This window comes from Pteropus vampyrus, unplaced genomic scaffold, assembly GCF_000151845.1.
Source record: "Pteropus vampyrus isolate Shadow unplaced genomic scaffold, Pvam_2.0 Scaffold19, whole genome shotgun sequence".
Taxonomy (NCBI): Eukaryota; Metazoa; Chordata; class Mammalia; order Chiroptera; family Pteropodidae; genus Pteropus; species Pteropus vampyrus.
In genome coordinates this window covers 8,397,950-8,413,904 of record NW_011888800.1, presented here as the reverse complement: position 1 = coordinate 8,413,904, position 15,955 = coordinate 8,397,950, and the positions used below count along the sequence as shown (strand labels likewise).

The 15,955-nt window shown below is 32.5% G+C and overlaps 1 protein-coding gene across 1 annotated transcript in view; it reads left to right on the top strand.

The window, feature by feature from the left end:
- The window catches only part of UBR1 (ubiquitin protein ligase E3 component n-recognin 1), a 102,070-nt gene that overhangs the window by 28,767 nt on the left and 57,348 nt on the right, over nucleotides 1-15,955 (top strand). The window contains exons 6-17 of the mRNA XM_011354982.2: nucleotides 1,087-1,217; nucleotides 3,170-3,308; nucleotides 4,226-4,288; nucleotides 4,477-4,600; nucleotides 4,902-5,009; nucleotides 5,688-5,776; nucleotides 7,285-7,383; nucleotides 8,429-8,586; nucleotides 10,453-10,552; nucleotides 11,084-11,212; nucleotides 13,734-13,914; nucleotides 15,880-15,941. Coding sequence (XP_011353284.1) covers nucleotides 1,087-1,217; nucleotides 3,170-3,308; nucleotides 4,226-4,288; nucleotides 4,477-4,600; nucleotides 4,902-5,009; nucleotides 5,688-5,776; nucleotides 7,285-7,383; nucleotides 8,429-8,586; nucleotides 10,453-10,552; nucleotides 11,084-11,212; nucleotides 13,734-13,914; nucleotides 15,880-15,941 — 1,383 coding nt within the window. The remainder of the gene's footprint in view (nucleotides 1-1,086; nucleotides 1,218-3,169; nucleotides 3,309-4,225; nucleotides 4,289-4,476; nucleotides 4,601-4,901; nucleotides 5,010-5,687; nucleotides 5,777-7,284; nucleotides 7,384-8,428; nucleotides 8,587-10,452; nucleotides 10,553-11,083; nucleotides 11,213-13,733; nucleotides 13,915-15,879; nucleotides 15,942-15,955) is intronic.

Here is a 15,955-nt window from a genome sequence, read left to right as displayed (position 1 = left end):
TCCAAACTCCCCAACTTTAGGCAATCACTAATTGAATTTCTATCACTATAGAGTTGCCTTTCCTAGACATTTTATATAAATGGGATCATATAATATGTGGTCTTTTTGATTGGCTTCTTTCACCTCAAGGTTCGTCCATGTTATAGCATGCATTTCATTCCTTTTTATGGCCAAATCATGTTCCATTTTATAGATATTTACTACATTTTATTTATCCATTTATCAGTTGATGGACATTTGGGTTATTTCCACTTTTCGCTGTTATGAATAATACCTGCTGTGAACATTTGTGTATAAGTTTTTGTGTGGACATGTTTTTATCTTGGATAGATAGATATTTAGGAGTGGAACGGTGGGTTCATATGGTAACTATACTTAACATTTTGAGCATCTGTCAGACTGTTTCCAACTTGGCTGCACATTTTACATTTCTACCATTAATGCATGAGTTCAGATTTCTCCACATATGCAACACTTGTTATTATCTGACTTTTTGAGTATAGTCACCCTAGCAGATGTGCAGCAATATCTCATTGTGGTTTCAATTTCCATTTTTTAGCTGATAGGTTTGAACAAGCCTTCTATTAAAGAGGTCGTTCTAATGAAAAGAACTGTTTTTATAGGTGTCAGAAGATCCAGGTTTTAGTCTTGCTTCTACTATTTATAGGTACTTTGACCATGGATAGGTTCCTTATCCTTTAAATGTCATTAATTCTCTGCCTTTCTTACAGAGTAGCTATGAGAATCAGTTGAAAGAAATTATGAAAAGATTTTGGTAAGCTATCAGAGATGACCAGTAGTTCTCTAATATTATCCTAAATAGGTTACTCAGAAAGGCGGAGAACATTCATAAGGGAGAACATTACTAAAAGGTTCTGTCTCCTTATCTTTCTGTTATCTCTAGCACCAACTTGGCCACAGGAATTAAGCTAAACTGATATGAATAGCAACCCTATTGAGGTCAACTTGTTTCATTCCTGGAAGATGATGTAATGAGCAAAACAATTATAAATTAATAACATTATCATCCTCATTCACTTATTTGTATACAGTGTTAGTAGTATATTTTTCTCTACTTTCTTACAGAATTTACGTTGTCCATTGAATGAAGAGATAATTGCCCAAGCCAGGAAAATATTCCCATCAGTGATAAAATACATTGTGGAAATGACTATATGGGAAGAAGAGAAAGAATTGCCTCCCGAACTCCAGATAAGGTGGAGAGATATTTCAAAAATTAGAAGTTTTAGCAGTGATTGTTTATATTGCAAAATAAGTTTTGGAAAAATGTTTTTTGTTGTTATTTACTGCTTAATTTATTATCATTATGAAAACTTTATAGAGAATTATCTCTTGGAAATACTTCCAAAATGTCCATTTATATGAGATACTCTTCTAGGCACTATACAGAAGTTAAGCCAAAAGAGCATAATCTGGAGCTTCTGATTTTTAAGAAAAAAACATTTTTGATGTCTTGTTCTAAATAATTTATAAGGACCTAACAGCCACTTATGCCAGTAGGGAACTAATTGCCCAGTTCAATACTGGCCTGGACCAACTTTGAGGTTCTCCAGAACAGTGTGTCTTTAGCCCAGGTCTTTATGATAAAAGTTTGATGGTGGAAACGAGGAGATAGCCCTTAGCCCTGTGCTTTCATATCTAGGATTATTTCAGTTGGAGGTATTTAACACTTTTAAGCCAAAACCCAGCAATTCCTAACAGTCGTGAATAAGTCTTTGAATGACCACAATATTTGCTCTTAACTTACAAATGCAAAAGGGAATTCCAGACCTCATATGAAGATACAGTTTGGGCCTTGTGGGAATTTTTTTTTATCAGTGTAACCTTAGGTCACAAAATTGCATCAGCAATATAAATACCATTTTTCTTTGAGTTTACTGGGTTTTTTGGTTTTATTTTAGAAGGAGAGAGAATTAAGACATTCAGTTTATGAAGACATTAAATGTGTTGTTTTGACTCTTGCTAGGTCAAACTGCTTGGGGAAATAAAGGTCATCAATGATTGTGTCCACAAAGGTTTTAATTTCAAATACGCGATAACATCAGTTAAATCCTTTAAGAAACTTTGTGTTGGTAACATAATTTGGTTAGCAATCTGCCTGTCTAAAAAGAGAGATTTGCTTGACTGTGCCTGTGTATGTAGGCAACATTGGACTTCAGATTCACAGATCTGAATTCTAGTCTTTCTCGTGGCATTGGAGAAGTCTTTTTGAGCTTCTTTATCCTAAGCTATAGGAGTTCCAAGAAAATCTGCCTCTTACAGTTATATGAGGATCGATAATTTTATTATAAAAGCATATCGTAAACTGTTTGATAATAACATCTAAATTTGTGTAGCCCATGACAGCTGTTTTCACATATTTTATAAGATCCTCACTCTACTTTCAAATGTAGATATTATACTCTTCTTAAAGATGGAAGACACACTGTCATCTCAATAAGATTAAAAGCTTAAGTGACCTACGTGTTTATAAGGTCCCTCAGTTAAATGGTAGTTCTGGCCCTCTAAATTTATACACTTTTAAAAAAACTTACATGCACTATAAAACCAGAAATATAAGATAAAACAAAGAAGACATAAAGGTAATTTTTAAATTCAATAAAAACTAACGGTTAATAAAATCTTACTATTTTTCATTGCCCGCTTGAAGGTTCTGAGTCTGAGGCCTATGTCCCTTTGTCATAAAGACACATGTGAGCTAAAGACACAATGTTCTGGAAAACCTTGAAGTAGGTCCAGGCCAATATTGAACTGGGCAATTAGTTCCCTACTGGGATAAGTGGCTGCTAGGTCCTTATAAATTATTTAGAACAAGACCCCAAAAATGTTTGGAGATTAGCAAGAGTTAAGCATAGTATTAGAAACATCCTGTCAGTAAATTGAGAGTAATAATTTACATCTAGAAGTAATTCTTAAAATAAGGGGAAAAACATAGAAAAGCTAATACTTTTATCAGGGTTTTTAAAATTTCATGGCACTATATCACTTAAAATAATTTCCTATTTCAGTATTACATTGGTATTTTCTTATATGTAAGAAAATACACAGTGCTGCTTCAGTATAGGTCTTATATTATTTTAGCCTATTTTTCACATTTTCCTTTGTTTATTTGTTGCAGTGTCTAAGTGTATATCTTTTTTTCAAATAGGGAGAAAAATGAAAGATACTATTGTGTCCTTTTTAATGATGAACACCATTCATATGACCATGTCATATACAGTCTACAAAGAGCTCTTGACTGTGAGCTTGCAGAGGCCCAGTTGCACACTACTGCCATAGATAAAGAGGTTTGTGAGCTTCACTTGATTTGTTGTGCTGTCTTACATCAACTTCCTGGAAGTCAGATGTTAAAAGAGCCCTTGCTAAGTGCCTTAGTATTGTGTTAGGTCCAGCCGTCCTCTTTACTTATTCATTATAGCCTAGGTAAATTGGTTAAAACTTGATTTTTCTGGCGTATATCATAGTTGTAGATAACTATAACTTTCCTCTTTTATTCTAAATAATTAGAAAGTTAATGTATTTGGCAAAGAATGATTAAGAATGTCAGCTCAACTTTAGTCTGTGTCTGTAATTATTTATTGAATAAATGAATAAATGCATGAATTACGAAAAGTTTATCATATCTGAGGTTTTAACATTATTAAAACTATTTTTAGAATATTATTGATTTATGGCTCAGCTTTTATTTAATATCCATCCAAAGCAAAATGTGTTCCTAGGTATATAGAAGGAATATTTAACCTAATTCTGTTCTTGAGAGGAATATAGTATAGTGGAAGAAGCAGTATGGTGTTAGTAATTAATATTGTAATCCTAAGGCTTGAGGAATCAATATCCTGGCCATACCTCTGACCCACTAGTGGACCTCAAGTGTGTTATAGAACAAGTGCTGAGGAACTTTAGGTTCGTTCATGAGAAGTATTTAAAACATATAGCAGACGCTTAGTAAACCTAAGTTGTTATTATCAGGCAGGAAATCCAAAATCTTAAAGTATAGAAATTCTCTGCTAGTGGTATTGAATGTTCTGAAGCTACATATAGGTGTTAAACATTTGTTTATTTTCCAGGTATTTCCCAACTTTTGACTTTTAGGTAATCGACAAATGATTAATAATTAAGAGCTGATTAGGTCTCTGGGCTATATGTTACTTATTGATTGGGATTGTCATTCTACTACTTAATTCTCATGTTTGTCTATAATTAGGGTCGTCGAGCTGTTAAAGCAGGTGCTTTTTCTGCTTGCCAGGAAGCAAAGGAAGACATAAAGGTAATTTTCTGGATTAGGGACAGAGAAAATTTAAGAAAAATGCACATTATTAGAGCCTAGGTAGAATAACTACATTGTTGAAGTGGTTTGACATACTAAGTAAAGATAGGATTGAGGCATGTAGAGCCAGAGATTTGGAATTGCAAGGTTTTTTGTTTTTGTTTTTTTAAATATACTTTCATTTATAGAGTCATTCAGAAAATGTCTCTCAACATCCACTTCATGTAGAAGTATTACATTCTGAGGTTATGGCTCATCAGAAATTTGCTTTGCGTCTTGGCTCCTGGATGAACAAAATTATGAGCTATTCAAGTAAGCATATAGCCTGTTTTTCTTATTTCTCATAAAATGCTTTTAAAAAAAAATTTTTTAAATGTCATTGCATATAAAATAAGATTTCTCTCTTTTTCTGGTTTATTATACCTTTTGATTAATTTTCAGGAGTGTATTTCAAGTGCTGTAAATAATATTGGCTTTTGACTCTGATGTTGACAGAATTATTCTTGACATCAAGTGTGGGAAGATTAATGTTAATTCTTCTTATATGTTATAGGAAACATACTTTTAGGAGAAATTATAAGAATAAAAATTATGTGGCTTCATTTTTTTATAGGTGACTTTCGACAGATCTTTTGCCAAGCATGCCTTAGAGAAGAACCTGGCTCTGAGAATCCCTGTCTCATAAGCAGGTTAATGCTTTGGGATGCCAAGCTTTATAAAGGTAGGTAGATATTTGCTAATGCTGCTTGCCATTAAGCAAAGGGAGATTATGACCTTAAAGTAGAGTCATAATCTCCTTTGTTTATTAAGTCAGCAATCTTGATTATATTTTAAGGTAAGGTTAGCCAATCAATATGTATTCTTCTGTGTTAAAACCAGGGGTATTGCCTTTTTAATTACAGTTCCTTTTCATTTAGTCAGGGCAGGTAAAAAGAGTATATATATACACATATATATTTTATATACTTACATACATATATATATGTATTAATGTAATAGTACCCTTCTTAAAGCTATGCTAATTTTCATTTTTAAAATCTAAACAAAGAACAAAAAGTAAAAGATGAAAGGAAGGCTAAAGGAGATGGAAAAGGGAAGATACAGAGTAAGAGTAGTTTTGAGTGAACTGGAATGAAAAGGATTAAAGGAAGGTTGAGAGAAGTAGAAAGAAATAAGATAAAGTGGTGATGGGGCACAGAAAAAGGGAAAAAGACCATATATATGTATTTTATATTATATTAAGGTAATAAATGCTACTCATATTTGAGTCCTTGAGGTCTACCAGCATGTGAAATATTTTTATAATATTCGGCCACTTGTAATCACTGTAATGTTTGTTTGTTTGTTTGTTTGTTTTGCCTTGATGATACTCCCGTCTTCCCCCCAAAATGATCTATAGGTGCCCGTAAGATCCTTCACGAATTGATCTTCAGCAGTTTTTTTATGGAGCTGGAATACAAAAAATTCTTTGCTATGGAATTTGTGAAGGTAATTGTTTTTTATAAGTAGATATCAACAAACCAAAATAGAAAATGTTTTTGTAAATGAAGTAATGAAACAACAAGGATAATTTTGAGTCAAGAATTTAATTTTATGATTCATTTCTTTGTCAAACATTCTTTTATTTTCGCATTCAGTAGTAGGAAACTGGTCTGGAAGAGGAGATAGGTTAAAAATGACCTATTATTTGTCTACATAGAGCAATAGGATATCACATTTATTCATTCTTCCTAATTATTTTCCTGTTAGTAAAATTATTACAAGAGTAGAAGTGACTAGTAGAAAGGCATAGCAGGGAAAAAGAACATATATAAATACTAAAGGGAGGCAGGAATTAGATTGTCAAGAGTTATACTAAACTGAGGCTGAAACGTAAAGATAAAACTTAGAGCTTTTATATATTGTTTTATTGATCTATTGTGTATTCTTTACATTGTTATATATTTTCTGTCTATCAAGTTAGTTTGCAAGATTACATAGAACAGGGACTTCTTTGAATCTCCCACTTTGCCTTATATAGTATATTCAATAAGTATTTGTTGGTTTTCTCTGATTTTGAGTTGCACGCAGTTTTTGTAAAACTGAAGACAGTACAAAGGTAGGACCCAGGATCGAACTGGAAGCTGAGAGTGACATAGTGATTATTGAAGGCATATGATACTGTGGCATAAGATACCTGCACTCCCTGGATTTTAGAAGTAATTTGTTAAAAGTAAATAAGATATGTGGTTTCTCGAAAGGTGATGACAAATCAAGTTGTCAACTCTATTTTAAAACTTCTAAGAGGTGTAATATTGGATTATATGTAGGATCTGAAATGAAATTTTTTTCATGTACAAAATCCGTTCTCCTTACTAAAATGATATTTTTCTGTATACTATGGTTACCTCTTAAACTTTGTGGTAATTCCGGTGGATAAAATTAAATACATAGCTTAAGGATCCAGCACTGTGCTTGATATATGACTGAATGTATTATTTTTGTTCTCCCAACATGTCAGAGTTGATTTTCAACTGGTATTCACCAATATGGATAAGAAGTTATGTACAGCCAGGATCTATTCTGTTTAAGGCTGGATTGAATCTGACTGCTTGGTTTTCTTAGTCATCAGTTTTTAAATACTTGGAATATAGTCCCTGCCCTATATCGTTGGGATAGAATTTGCTAATGATTGCCCCAGATTCTGTTTGGAGAAAGGATATAACTGCACCATTTCAGTCCTCTCACTTTTACTTGTTTGTGTGTTTTGTACATTTTGGCTTTTTTGTACTTCTCACAGATCTAGATTGGGTAGCTGAGTTCATGTTTGGTCTTTTGTTCATTATTCTCTTTCTAAAATATTTTTGTTGACCATATTATTTCCCTTAAGAACTGGAAATTATAACACTTTTCATCTTATACATAGAAACAAATTTGCAGCAGCTGTTAAAATTGAGATTTTAAGTTTTCAGTAGTCATTTATAATTGATTCTCGATTTATTTATTATATCTTTCAGTATTATAAACAGTTGCAGAAAGAATATATCAGTGATGATCATGACAGAAGTATCTCTGTAACTGCACTCTCTGTTCAGATGTTTACTGTTCCTACACTGGTATGTATTAATAATTTTTTTGTAATCTTTCTAAGTAAAACTTGTTTTGCTTTTTAAGTATTTTGCTTAGTATTGAATCAAAATAATGTCAGAATCACTATGTTGGGCTAATTCCATTTGGGAAGTTGAATAATACTTAAGTAGTATCTGCGTGTGAATGATACATTAGTGGTATCCCAAGACTAGATAACTTATGAATTGGGAATGATTGGCACTACCTTTGTCCTAAAGTTCTGATCCCCGCAAGTGAATTCCAGAGCTGGTTTCTCAGTTTCTAGAGTAATTTAGGAAGAACAGGGCCTTTTCAATACCAAAATAATTTTTTTACGATTTTTTGTTCTTTAGTTTTTGGTTCGTGGTTGGGGGGTAGGTGGGAGGGGGTGTGTGTGTGTGTGTGTGTGTGTGTGTGTGTGTGTGTGTGTGTGTGTGACGGAGTAGATAGATTAAGGTGAAACAAAGCAGCAAGAGAGTATGACTGTCAAGCATTTGCGTGAGATATGGTGCTGCATGGGAATGGGAGGAAAGTGGAGGATTCTGTTTTGTTGTTGTTGTTGTTGTTGGGAGGAGAGTGGAGGATTCTGTGTGGTGTTGTTGTTGTTGTTTTGTATACTTTTCCAATTTCTTCTGGACAGTTTGGCTAACTATTTCTGCTTTCCTGTTTCCAAGTCCAGAGAAAAGGATGGGGAAGAGACATTGGATTGGGAGTGAGGGGAAGGTGCAAGAATAAATAATAATGTTATAGAAGTCATGAAGTATATCTATGTTTGTTCTACTTTTGCTCATTGTGTGCTTACTGAAGGCAAACATTGTAGATAATCTGTGTAATAGGCTTGGGGTGTCCAGACAGATGTTTTCTAGTTACTGAGGTATAAGGAATTTTTACTAGAAAATAATTTCTCAGAAATTGCTTTTCTGTGAAAATGAGGACTGTGATGTTCAGTAAACATATTAGAAATTACTTACTGACCAACTGAATGAACGAATATTGTAAGTTAATACTATAATGAGTTAAAACTAAAGACAATATTCTTGAAATACTATACAGGCTCGACATCTTATTGAAGAGCAGAATGTTATTTCTGTCATTACTGAAACTCTGCTAGAAGTTTTGCCTGAGTACTTGGATAGGAACAACAAATTCAACTTCCAGGGTTATAGCCAGGACAAATTGGGAAGAGTATATGCTGTAATATGTGATCTAAAGTAAGTCATTGGAGACAAAAGGTGAGGGTACCTATTAAATACAGTGTACTTATTTGTTCTGTCTTATAAATAAACTTCTGATCTTTTTGATTAGATAGGATTCTCTTTATAATGAAAAGAAGTACAAAGAACTGTAAACTAATGTCAATAAGTGTTTTAAGCAGAGGCTTCTTATAGAGTTAAAACCAAGTTAATAAAGAAGGCACTGAGGAACTTAGGGTCTGTTGGAGTCACTAAATGAATCTCCATCATAATTACAACGTCTTCCACTCACTTCCACTCATGCACTTTGGTTCTTTTGTTCTTGTATAGATAGTCTCTTTGTGCATCATTTCAGATAATCTGCTTGGTTTGAATTATTTTTTAACTCCCTTTTTCATACATATAAACCAAGTTATTTATATTCATCAGGGATTTCTTAAGTTTTTCTCCCTGCAGAGAATGGAGAGTTTCCTTTTAAACTAAAGTGGGAATCACATGATAGATCACATTTGAGATTGTTGGACCTAAAAGGAAATAAATTTCTATTTATTTTAGAAATCGATAGTGAATATTATAAGGGTTATGATAGCAATTCTTCAATAAAACATAAACTTAAAATTATTTTCTTTTAAGAATATATTAGGATGAAATATATTTCATTTTGTTTGTTATTTAAAATAAAGAGCTCCAAGATATATATAATTATTTATTTCTAGCACTTAGAGGAACAAAAATCAATCTAATTTTGTCTACTTCCTCTACTGAGCATGTAGAGTATAGAGAGGTAGAAACAAATAGGCTTCCAAACCAACCTAGAAATATATTTAAAAAATACATTTGATTTCTAGAAGTATGCATTGGATCCTTGATATTACTGAGGAAAATGCTTCCAGACCGTTTCAAATTCCTCAATTTCTAAATATGATTTTGACATATAAATTAAAATTCTGCAAATTGTTTTATCGCATCTTTAGTACAAGTAGAAATGGTGACTGAATTCTGTAGTAAGTCAGCATTTAGCAAGTGGGAGTCATAAATTATACATAAATTACATGTTATGCAAAACAGACAAACAAAATACACAAAACTCCAAGTGGCAGTATTTATTTATTTATAATTATATATTATATTATAGAGACATTGGTTAACGAATGTCTCTATAATATAATATATAATTATAAATAAATAAGTTTCAGGTGTACAATTCAACAGTAAGGCAAATGGCAGTATTTAAATTATCAGTGTAGTCATTTACAAATCTCTGGCCATTGCACACACAGCAGCAACAACAAAGGGATTGAGTCTTCTTAAGACCAAACTACTTTACGCGTTGCAAATTTTCTAGAATTCTCATGCCTGCACGCCTTTGAGGGGAAAAATGTATAATTTTAGTGTACAATAAATATTTTATAGTTTATAAAATATTCTGAAAGAGTTGGTTTATAGAAACAGCATACATCCTGCATATGCAGTTTTTTAAATTAATTAATTAATTCTTTTTATGGTGACATTGGTTAACGAAATCCAATAAGTTTCAGCTGTACGACATATGCAGTTTTGAGGCTGAAGGTATTTCAGCTGGCCCTTTGGGCAAAGTCGTAGAAAATCTGTACTATGGTTATCCAATTGTGACAGGCTAAGTTGCTTCTAGGTTCACTTAATCAGACTAACTACTGAGTAGGGAAGTCAAGCTTAGTTTTGACTTCTGCCTCTTTTAGAGAGTTCACATTTTGCTGGTATAGTTTCTAGCTCTTCCCAGAGCTTCTAATTATTGTAAGAAATTAGAATCTCTAATTTTGATGCATTAACATTGTTTATAGCCCTTGAGAACCTTAAAATTATCTCAAAATAAGTAAAATATTTCTTTGTCTCTTAAAATTATAGGTATATCCTGATCAGCAAGCCCACAGTATGGACGGAAAGATTAAGAATGCAGTTTCTTGAAGGTTTTCGATCTTTTTTGAAGATTCTTACCTGTATGCAGGTATGATATAGTTCTTCTGTATATCAGTAAGATATATTTATTTTTAAAAATGTAACCCCCAGTCTTTAATTTTTTTTTAGCAAATTGTGGATTTTATTTGAAGAAAGATATATCTAGCAAAGTGGAAATAAAATTTAAAAACTGCCTGATCCTGCTTTAATAGATCTTTCTATCTACCTTAGTTAAGTATGGCTATTGTTATTAATGTTATTGATTGCTTACCATGTGATACTGTAGTAAGCATGCATTATCATGCATTATCTCTTGAGCCTCATAGCAATCTTATGAGATACTTACTATTACTATTCCCCTTTATACATATAAAGGAATTGCAGCTTAGCAATAATTTGACCAGAGACACACAGTGAGAAAATGACAGAGCTGGGATTTGAACCCATGCATTCTGACTAGTATAACAGCCATGTTAAAAAGCTGTGCATATATGTGTGTGAATCTTGACAATTTTTTATATATTTTACCAGTGGAGGAGCAAAGAAAGAGTGCCCATATGTGCCCACTCTTTTTTTGCAGGGAATGGAAGAAATTAGAAGGCAGGTTGGGCAACACATAGAAGTGGATCCTGACTGGGAGGCTGCTATTGCTATACAGATGCAATTGAAGAATATTTTACTCATGTTTCAAGAGTGGTGTGCTTGTGATGTAAGTAAAAGTTTTAGTAGGGGCAGTGCCTTTTAAAGTGCTCTTATAGTTAATAATGTAGTTTTATGTTGCAACTTTCTTGATGTGAAGTTTTATTCCTTAAGTAGTTTCTTATATATTTGAATTTGTCTCAATAAATTTAGGAGAAAAATACAGTTTTTCACACTTAATTCGAAAATATGCTCTATGGTAGTTTAATTTACCTTTGGGAATATAGGGGTTTAAATAATATAACACATTTATTTATTTATGTATGTATTATTTCCTTGGACATAAATATAAATAATATGAAAATTAGGACCACATAGATTTTTAAATATTCCAGCAATGGAGAGGGGTGGTTATTTATTCAATTAAGTGCTTTGTTATATGTTAAACCATTAAAATTAATTTCAAAATATAGAACCAATGTATTTCCTTAAGCATTAGTTTTAGAGCATAACTCTCTTTAAACACACAATCCTACCTACTCTAGATTCTCTTTTGTGAATATTCTATTCTGATAAAATTGACATTATCTGAGTCAAATTTTTTCCTCTTCTCCAGTTTCTCTCTACCTCTCACCATAGTCTTTTCACTAAGTTTCTCCATATCTTCATTATTGGTCTCTTTCTTTTCATCTTTTTCTTTCTGAAACTAATGTCTCTACCTAGGCGCTTTGTCTCAATCCATATTACTTATTACTGTATTCTCTCTCTTTTTTGCTTTATTCCATCACCAGCAGTATGTCACAGGTTCAGAGTGGCAGTCTTACTCACAGACACAAAAGACCTTAATGTAGCACAGTAGCTTTAAAGAACAATAAGGACAGGAAATATTGTCCAGCAACTAGCCACAGCACATATTTTTTGGCTCCCCTCATTCTTCTGGAGGACATACATAATTGTTGGAAGTAAGGGCAGAGTGTCTGTTGTTTATCTTTACATCTTCCAAACCTTCTTTATTTACTATTGTTACTCTTTAGCTTTTAAAACCTCTTTAGAGTCTGGAGTCCGCACTTACCAATTGACAGGAACTGCTTTTTGAATTTCAAAGGATCTATTTAGTAACCAAATTCAGAGGTCTTCTCTAAGTACCAATCTTCTGTAAAAAAATGTCTGTAGCATTGTATTTTGTTGAATATCTTAACCTTTTTGAAATTTTCTTTCCTTCTGATTTTCACAAACCTGTATTATCCTAGGATTTCTATTGTGACTATTCATTTCACAATAGTGATTGCCACTTTCCTCCCAATTCCTTTTGCCTACTAAATGAGACATCCCCAATATACTCTTCTCTTTCTTACAGATCTTTTATTTCTGCCACCTCAATTAAAACTTCATAGAGATGACTGTCCCAAGCTATAATATCACTTTTGTTTGTGTGCTAGACTTTCTAGCTTAGATCTTACACTTATATTTCAAACTCAGAATATATAAAATTGATTTGTCATCATTTCCTTCTACTTCCAACTTGCATTTTCTCTTCTTGACTTCCCTTGTTTTATTAATGATACTCTGATTCATGCATACATCCATATAGGAAGTCTCAGAGTCATTACATTCTCTGTTAAATTTTAACAGATCTTTGGATAGGAAAATAAGTTCTATGTTCATATAAGATTGGGAAATGCTAGGTTGAACAAAATAAAGCAGGAATTTTTTAAGACACAACTTCTCAAACCCTTTAATTATGTGCAGCTTTCTAAGACAGCATTACTTTTTCAAGATAAAATCAGTATGATAAACACTGTCTTAAAAAGTGACCTTTGACTCCTCCCTTCCTGCCACACTCACGCAGATTTGGATCTTTCTTATCCTAAATTTTTTTCAATAATCCTCTTATTTCCTATGGGTTCATTCTTTTTTGCCCTGACTTCCCCTACTCTATAAAAGTTAAGACTTTTATCACCTTACACTTCAACTTTGTGGTAATCTTATTGGTTTCCTTGGTTCCTAATATTACCTTCTCTACTCTGTCATCATCAGTGACACCCTGAAGAAGTGCATTGAGACACTATCAGTGTATTCACATGCCAATGTCAAGGCATGCTTCTAGTTTAATTGTGCATTAATCTCATCCGTAAACCTTTTGATTTATCTAATTTTATTCCTCTCCACTGCCTGAACAGGAGTTGTACTTCCCTTTATTTCTTTATCTTTGTTTACAGTGCCACCATTTCCTTATATTTTCCCCACTTAAATTCTGCATATTCTTTAGACCCCAGTCAAAAGTTGCTTTCACAAATGTCTTCTCAGTTATTTGTGATTCTTTTTTTTTTTTTTTTTTTGCCCTCTTAGGGTAATTTCTATTATTTACGTGGTACTTGCAATTTTTCACTTTGATTGTGTTTGTGTGTGTGTGTCTGTCCATCCGTCTGTCTGTCTTTTTGATAGTCTGGTATTTCCTACTGGTTTGCAGATCCTGTAGAAGTAGCCCTAGTAATACATATAACAATTTCGTGCTTATATTTAGTATTTACTGAATGAGGCAGTAAAGTAGATAATTTGTCAATTTATTCACATTTTTATTTTCCTTTTAGGAAGAACTCTTACTAGTGGCTTATAAGGAATGTCACAAAGCTGTGATGAGGTGTAGTACAAGTTTTATGTCTAGTAGCAAGATAGTAGTACAATTATGTGGTCATACTTTGGAAACTAAGTCCTACAGAGTATCTGAAGATCTTGTAAGCATACATCTGCCACTCTCTAGGACTCTTGCTGGTGAGTGTTTATGTTTTGCCTGTTTCTATTAACTTTGTTTTCTAGATGTTAGAGTAGTAGAATCATTTCTATTTTTGTTGTGTGCTCAATATGTATGGACATACTCAGATCCTGCAGTTAAGAGCTGTCACCAGAACATCTAAGGATGCTTATTTACCCAGGTCTTTTTATCTGGGTCAAGTAATGGATTCTTATAATACACACTTAAAGACTAACTTGGTTACTCCTCTTCGACTCAAATTTAATTATAGTAAAATCTTGCTGCTGATTTTTACTCTTTTCTGCATGATTTTCAGCATGTTGTATGTCACTGTTTCATTCACCACTGAAAGAAAAAAATAATAGATTTTCTTTAATCATTTTTTGATTTGCATTTTCATGTAAATTGGTCCTGTCAAATTTTTTTTTTTTTTTTAGCAATTTTATGGAAATATATGTATTTATATTTTAATTGTGGTAAAGTATACATAACAGAAAATTTACCATTTTAACTATTTTAAGTGTACAGTTTTGTGACATTAAGTACATTGTTATTGTGCAGTATTACTACCATCCACCTCCAGAATTTTTTTCATCTTCCCAAATTGAAATTCTGTACCTATTTGACACAACTCCTCATTCCCCACTCTTGCAGTCTCTGGCAACCACCATTCTACTTCCTATCTCTATGACTTGACAAGTCTAGGTACCTCATGTAAGTGAAATCATACACATATCCTTTTATAACTGACTTTTTTCACTTAGCATAATGTTCTCAGAAGTTATCCATATGGTAATATGTATCAAAATTTTCTTCCTTTTTAAAGTCGAGTAATACTCCATAATATGTATGTACCACATTTTGTTTATCCATTTATTCACCAATGGATGCTTCTGTTTCCACCTTTTGGCTATTATGAATAATGTTGGTATGAACACAATGTAGATATATCTGTTTGAGCCCTTGTTTTCAATTCTTTGTGGTATATACCCGTAAGTGGAATTGCTGAATTTTAAGATAATTCTCCTTTTTAATTTTTTGAGGAACTGCCATACTGTTATTCATATCAGCAGCTGTACCATTTTACATTGCCATCAAGCACAAAAATTCCAATTTCTCCATATCCTCACCAACACCTGTTATTTTTTGTGTTTTTAATAGCCTTCCCGAGTATGAAATGGTATTCCATTGTGGTTTTGATTTGCATTTCCCTAGTTATTTGTGATATTGAGCATCTTTTCCTGTGCTTATAGACCATGTAGATATCTTCTTTGGAGAAATGTCTATTCAAGTTCTTTGTCTTTTTATTTTTGTATTTTTTTCCTTTGTCTTTTTAAATCAGATGTATTTGTTGTGGTTGAGTTGTTGGAGTTCTTTATATATTCTAGGTTTTAGCTGCTTATTAGATACACAAGTTACAAATATTTTCACCCATCCTGTTCATAGGGTCCTTTTATGAGCAAAAGTTTTTGATTTTGTTGTAGTCTAATTTATTTTTTCTTTGGTGATTTGTGCTTTGGTGTTACATATCCAATAAATTATTGTCAAATCTAATATCATGAAGCCTTTTCCCTATGTTTTCTTGTAAGAGTTTTATAATTTTAGCTCATGTGTTTAGGTCTTTGGTTCATTTTTAATTTTTGTAAATGGTATAATTGACGTGCGATTTAATGTTGCTTCTTTTTTTATAAAAAAAATACTTAGATAAGCTTTCATTTCTTTTGATGCTTGGTTAAGAGCAGAATAAGCATATCTTGAGAGACAACATATTTTATATAATGTACAAGCACACCTCGTAAAGTGTAGGATCTTAAATATGTTAATAACACTTTCAAAATGAGAAATCAAAAGTTTGCATTCTAAGTTATCATTTCTAAAATGTATATTTAAATCTAGCAAGTTTCCAAACTTGATGAATTAAACTAGGCAACAAATTAACTGGGTTTATTGCTTTCTCATTTTTCTTCTTTTTTTTTAACCTTTAGGTCTTCATGTGCGTTTAAGCAGGTTGGGTGCTGTTTCAAGATTGCATGAATTTGTGCCTTTTGTAAGTGACTCTCT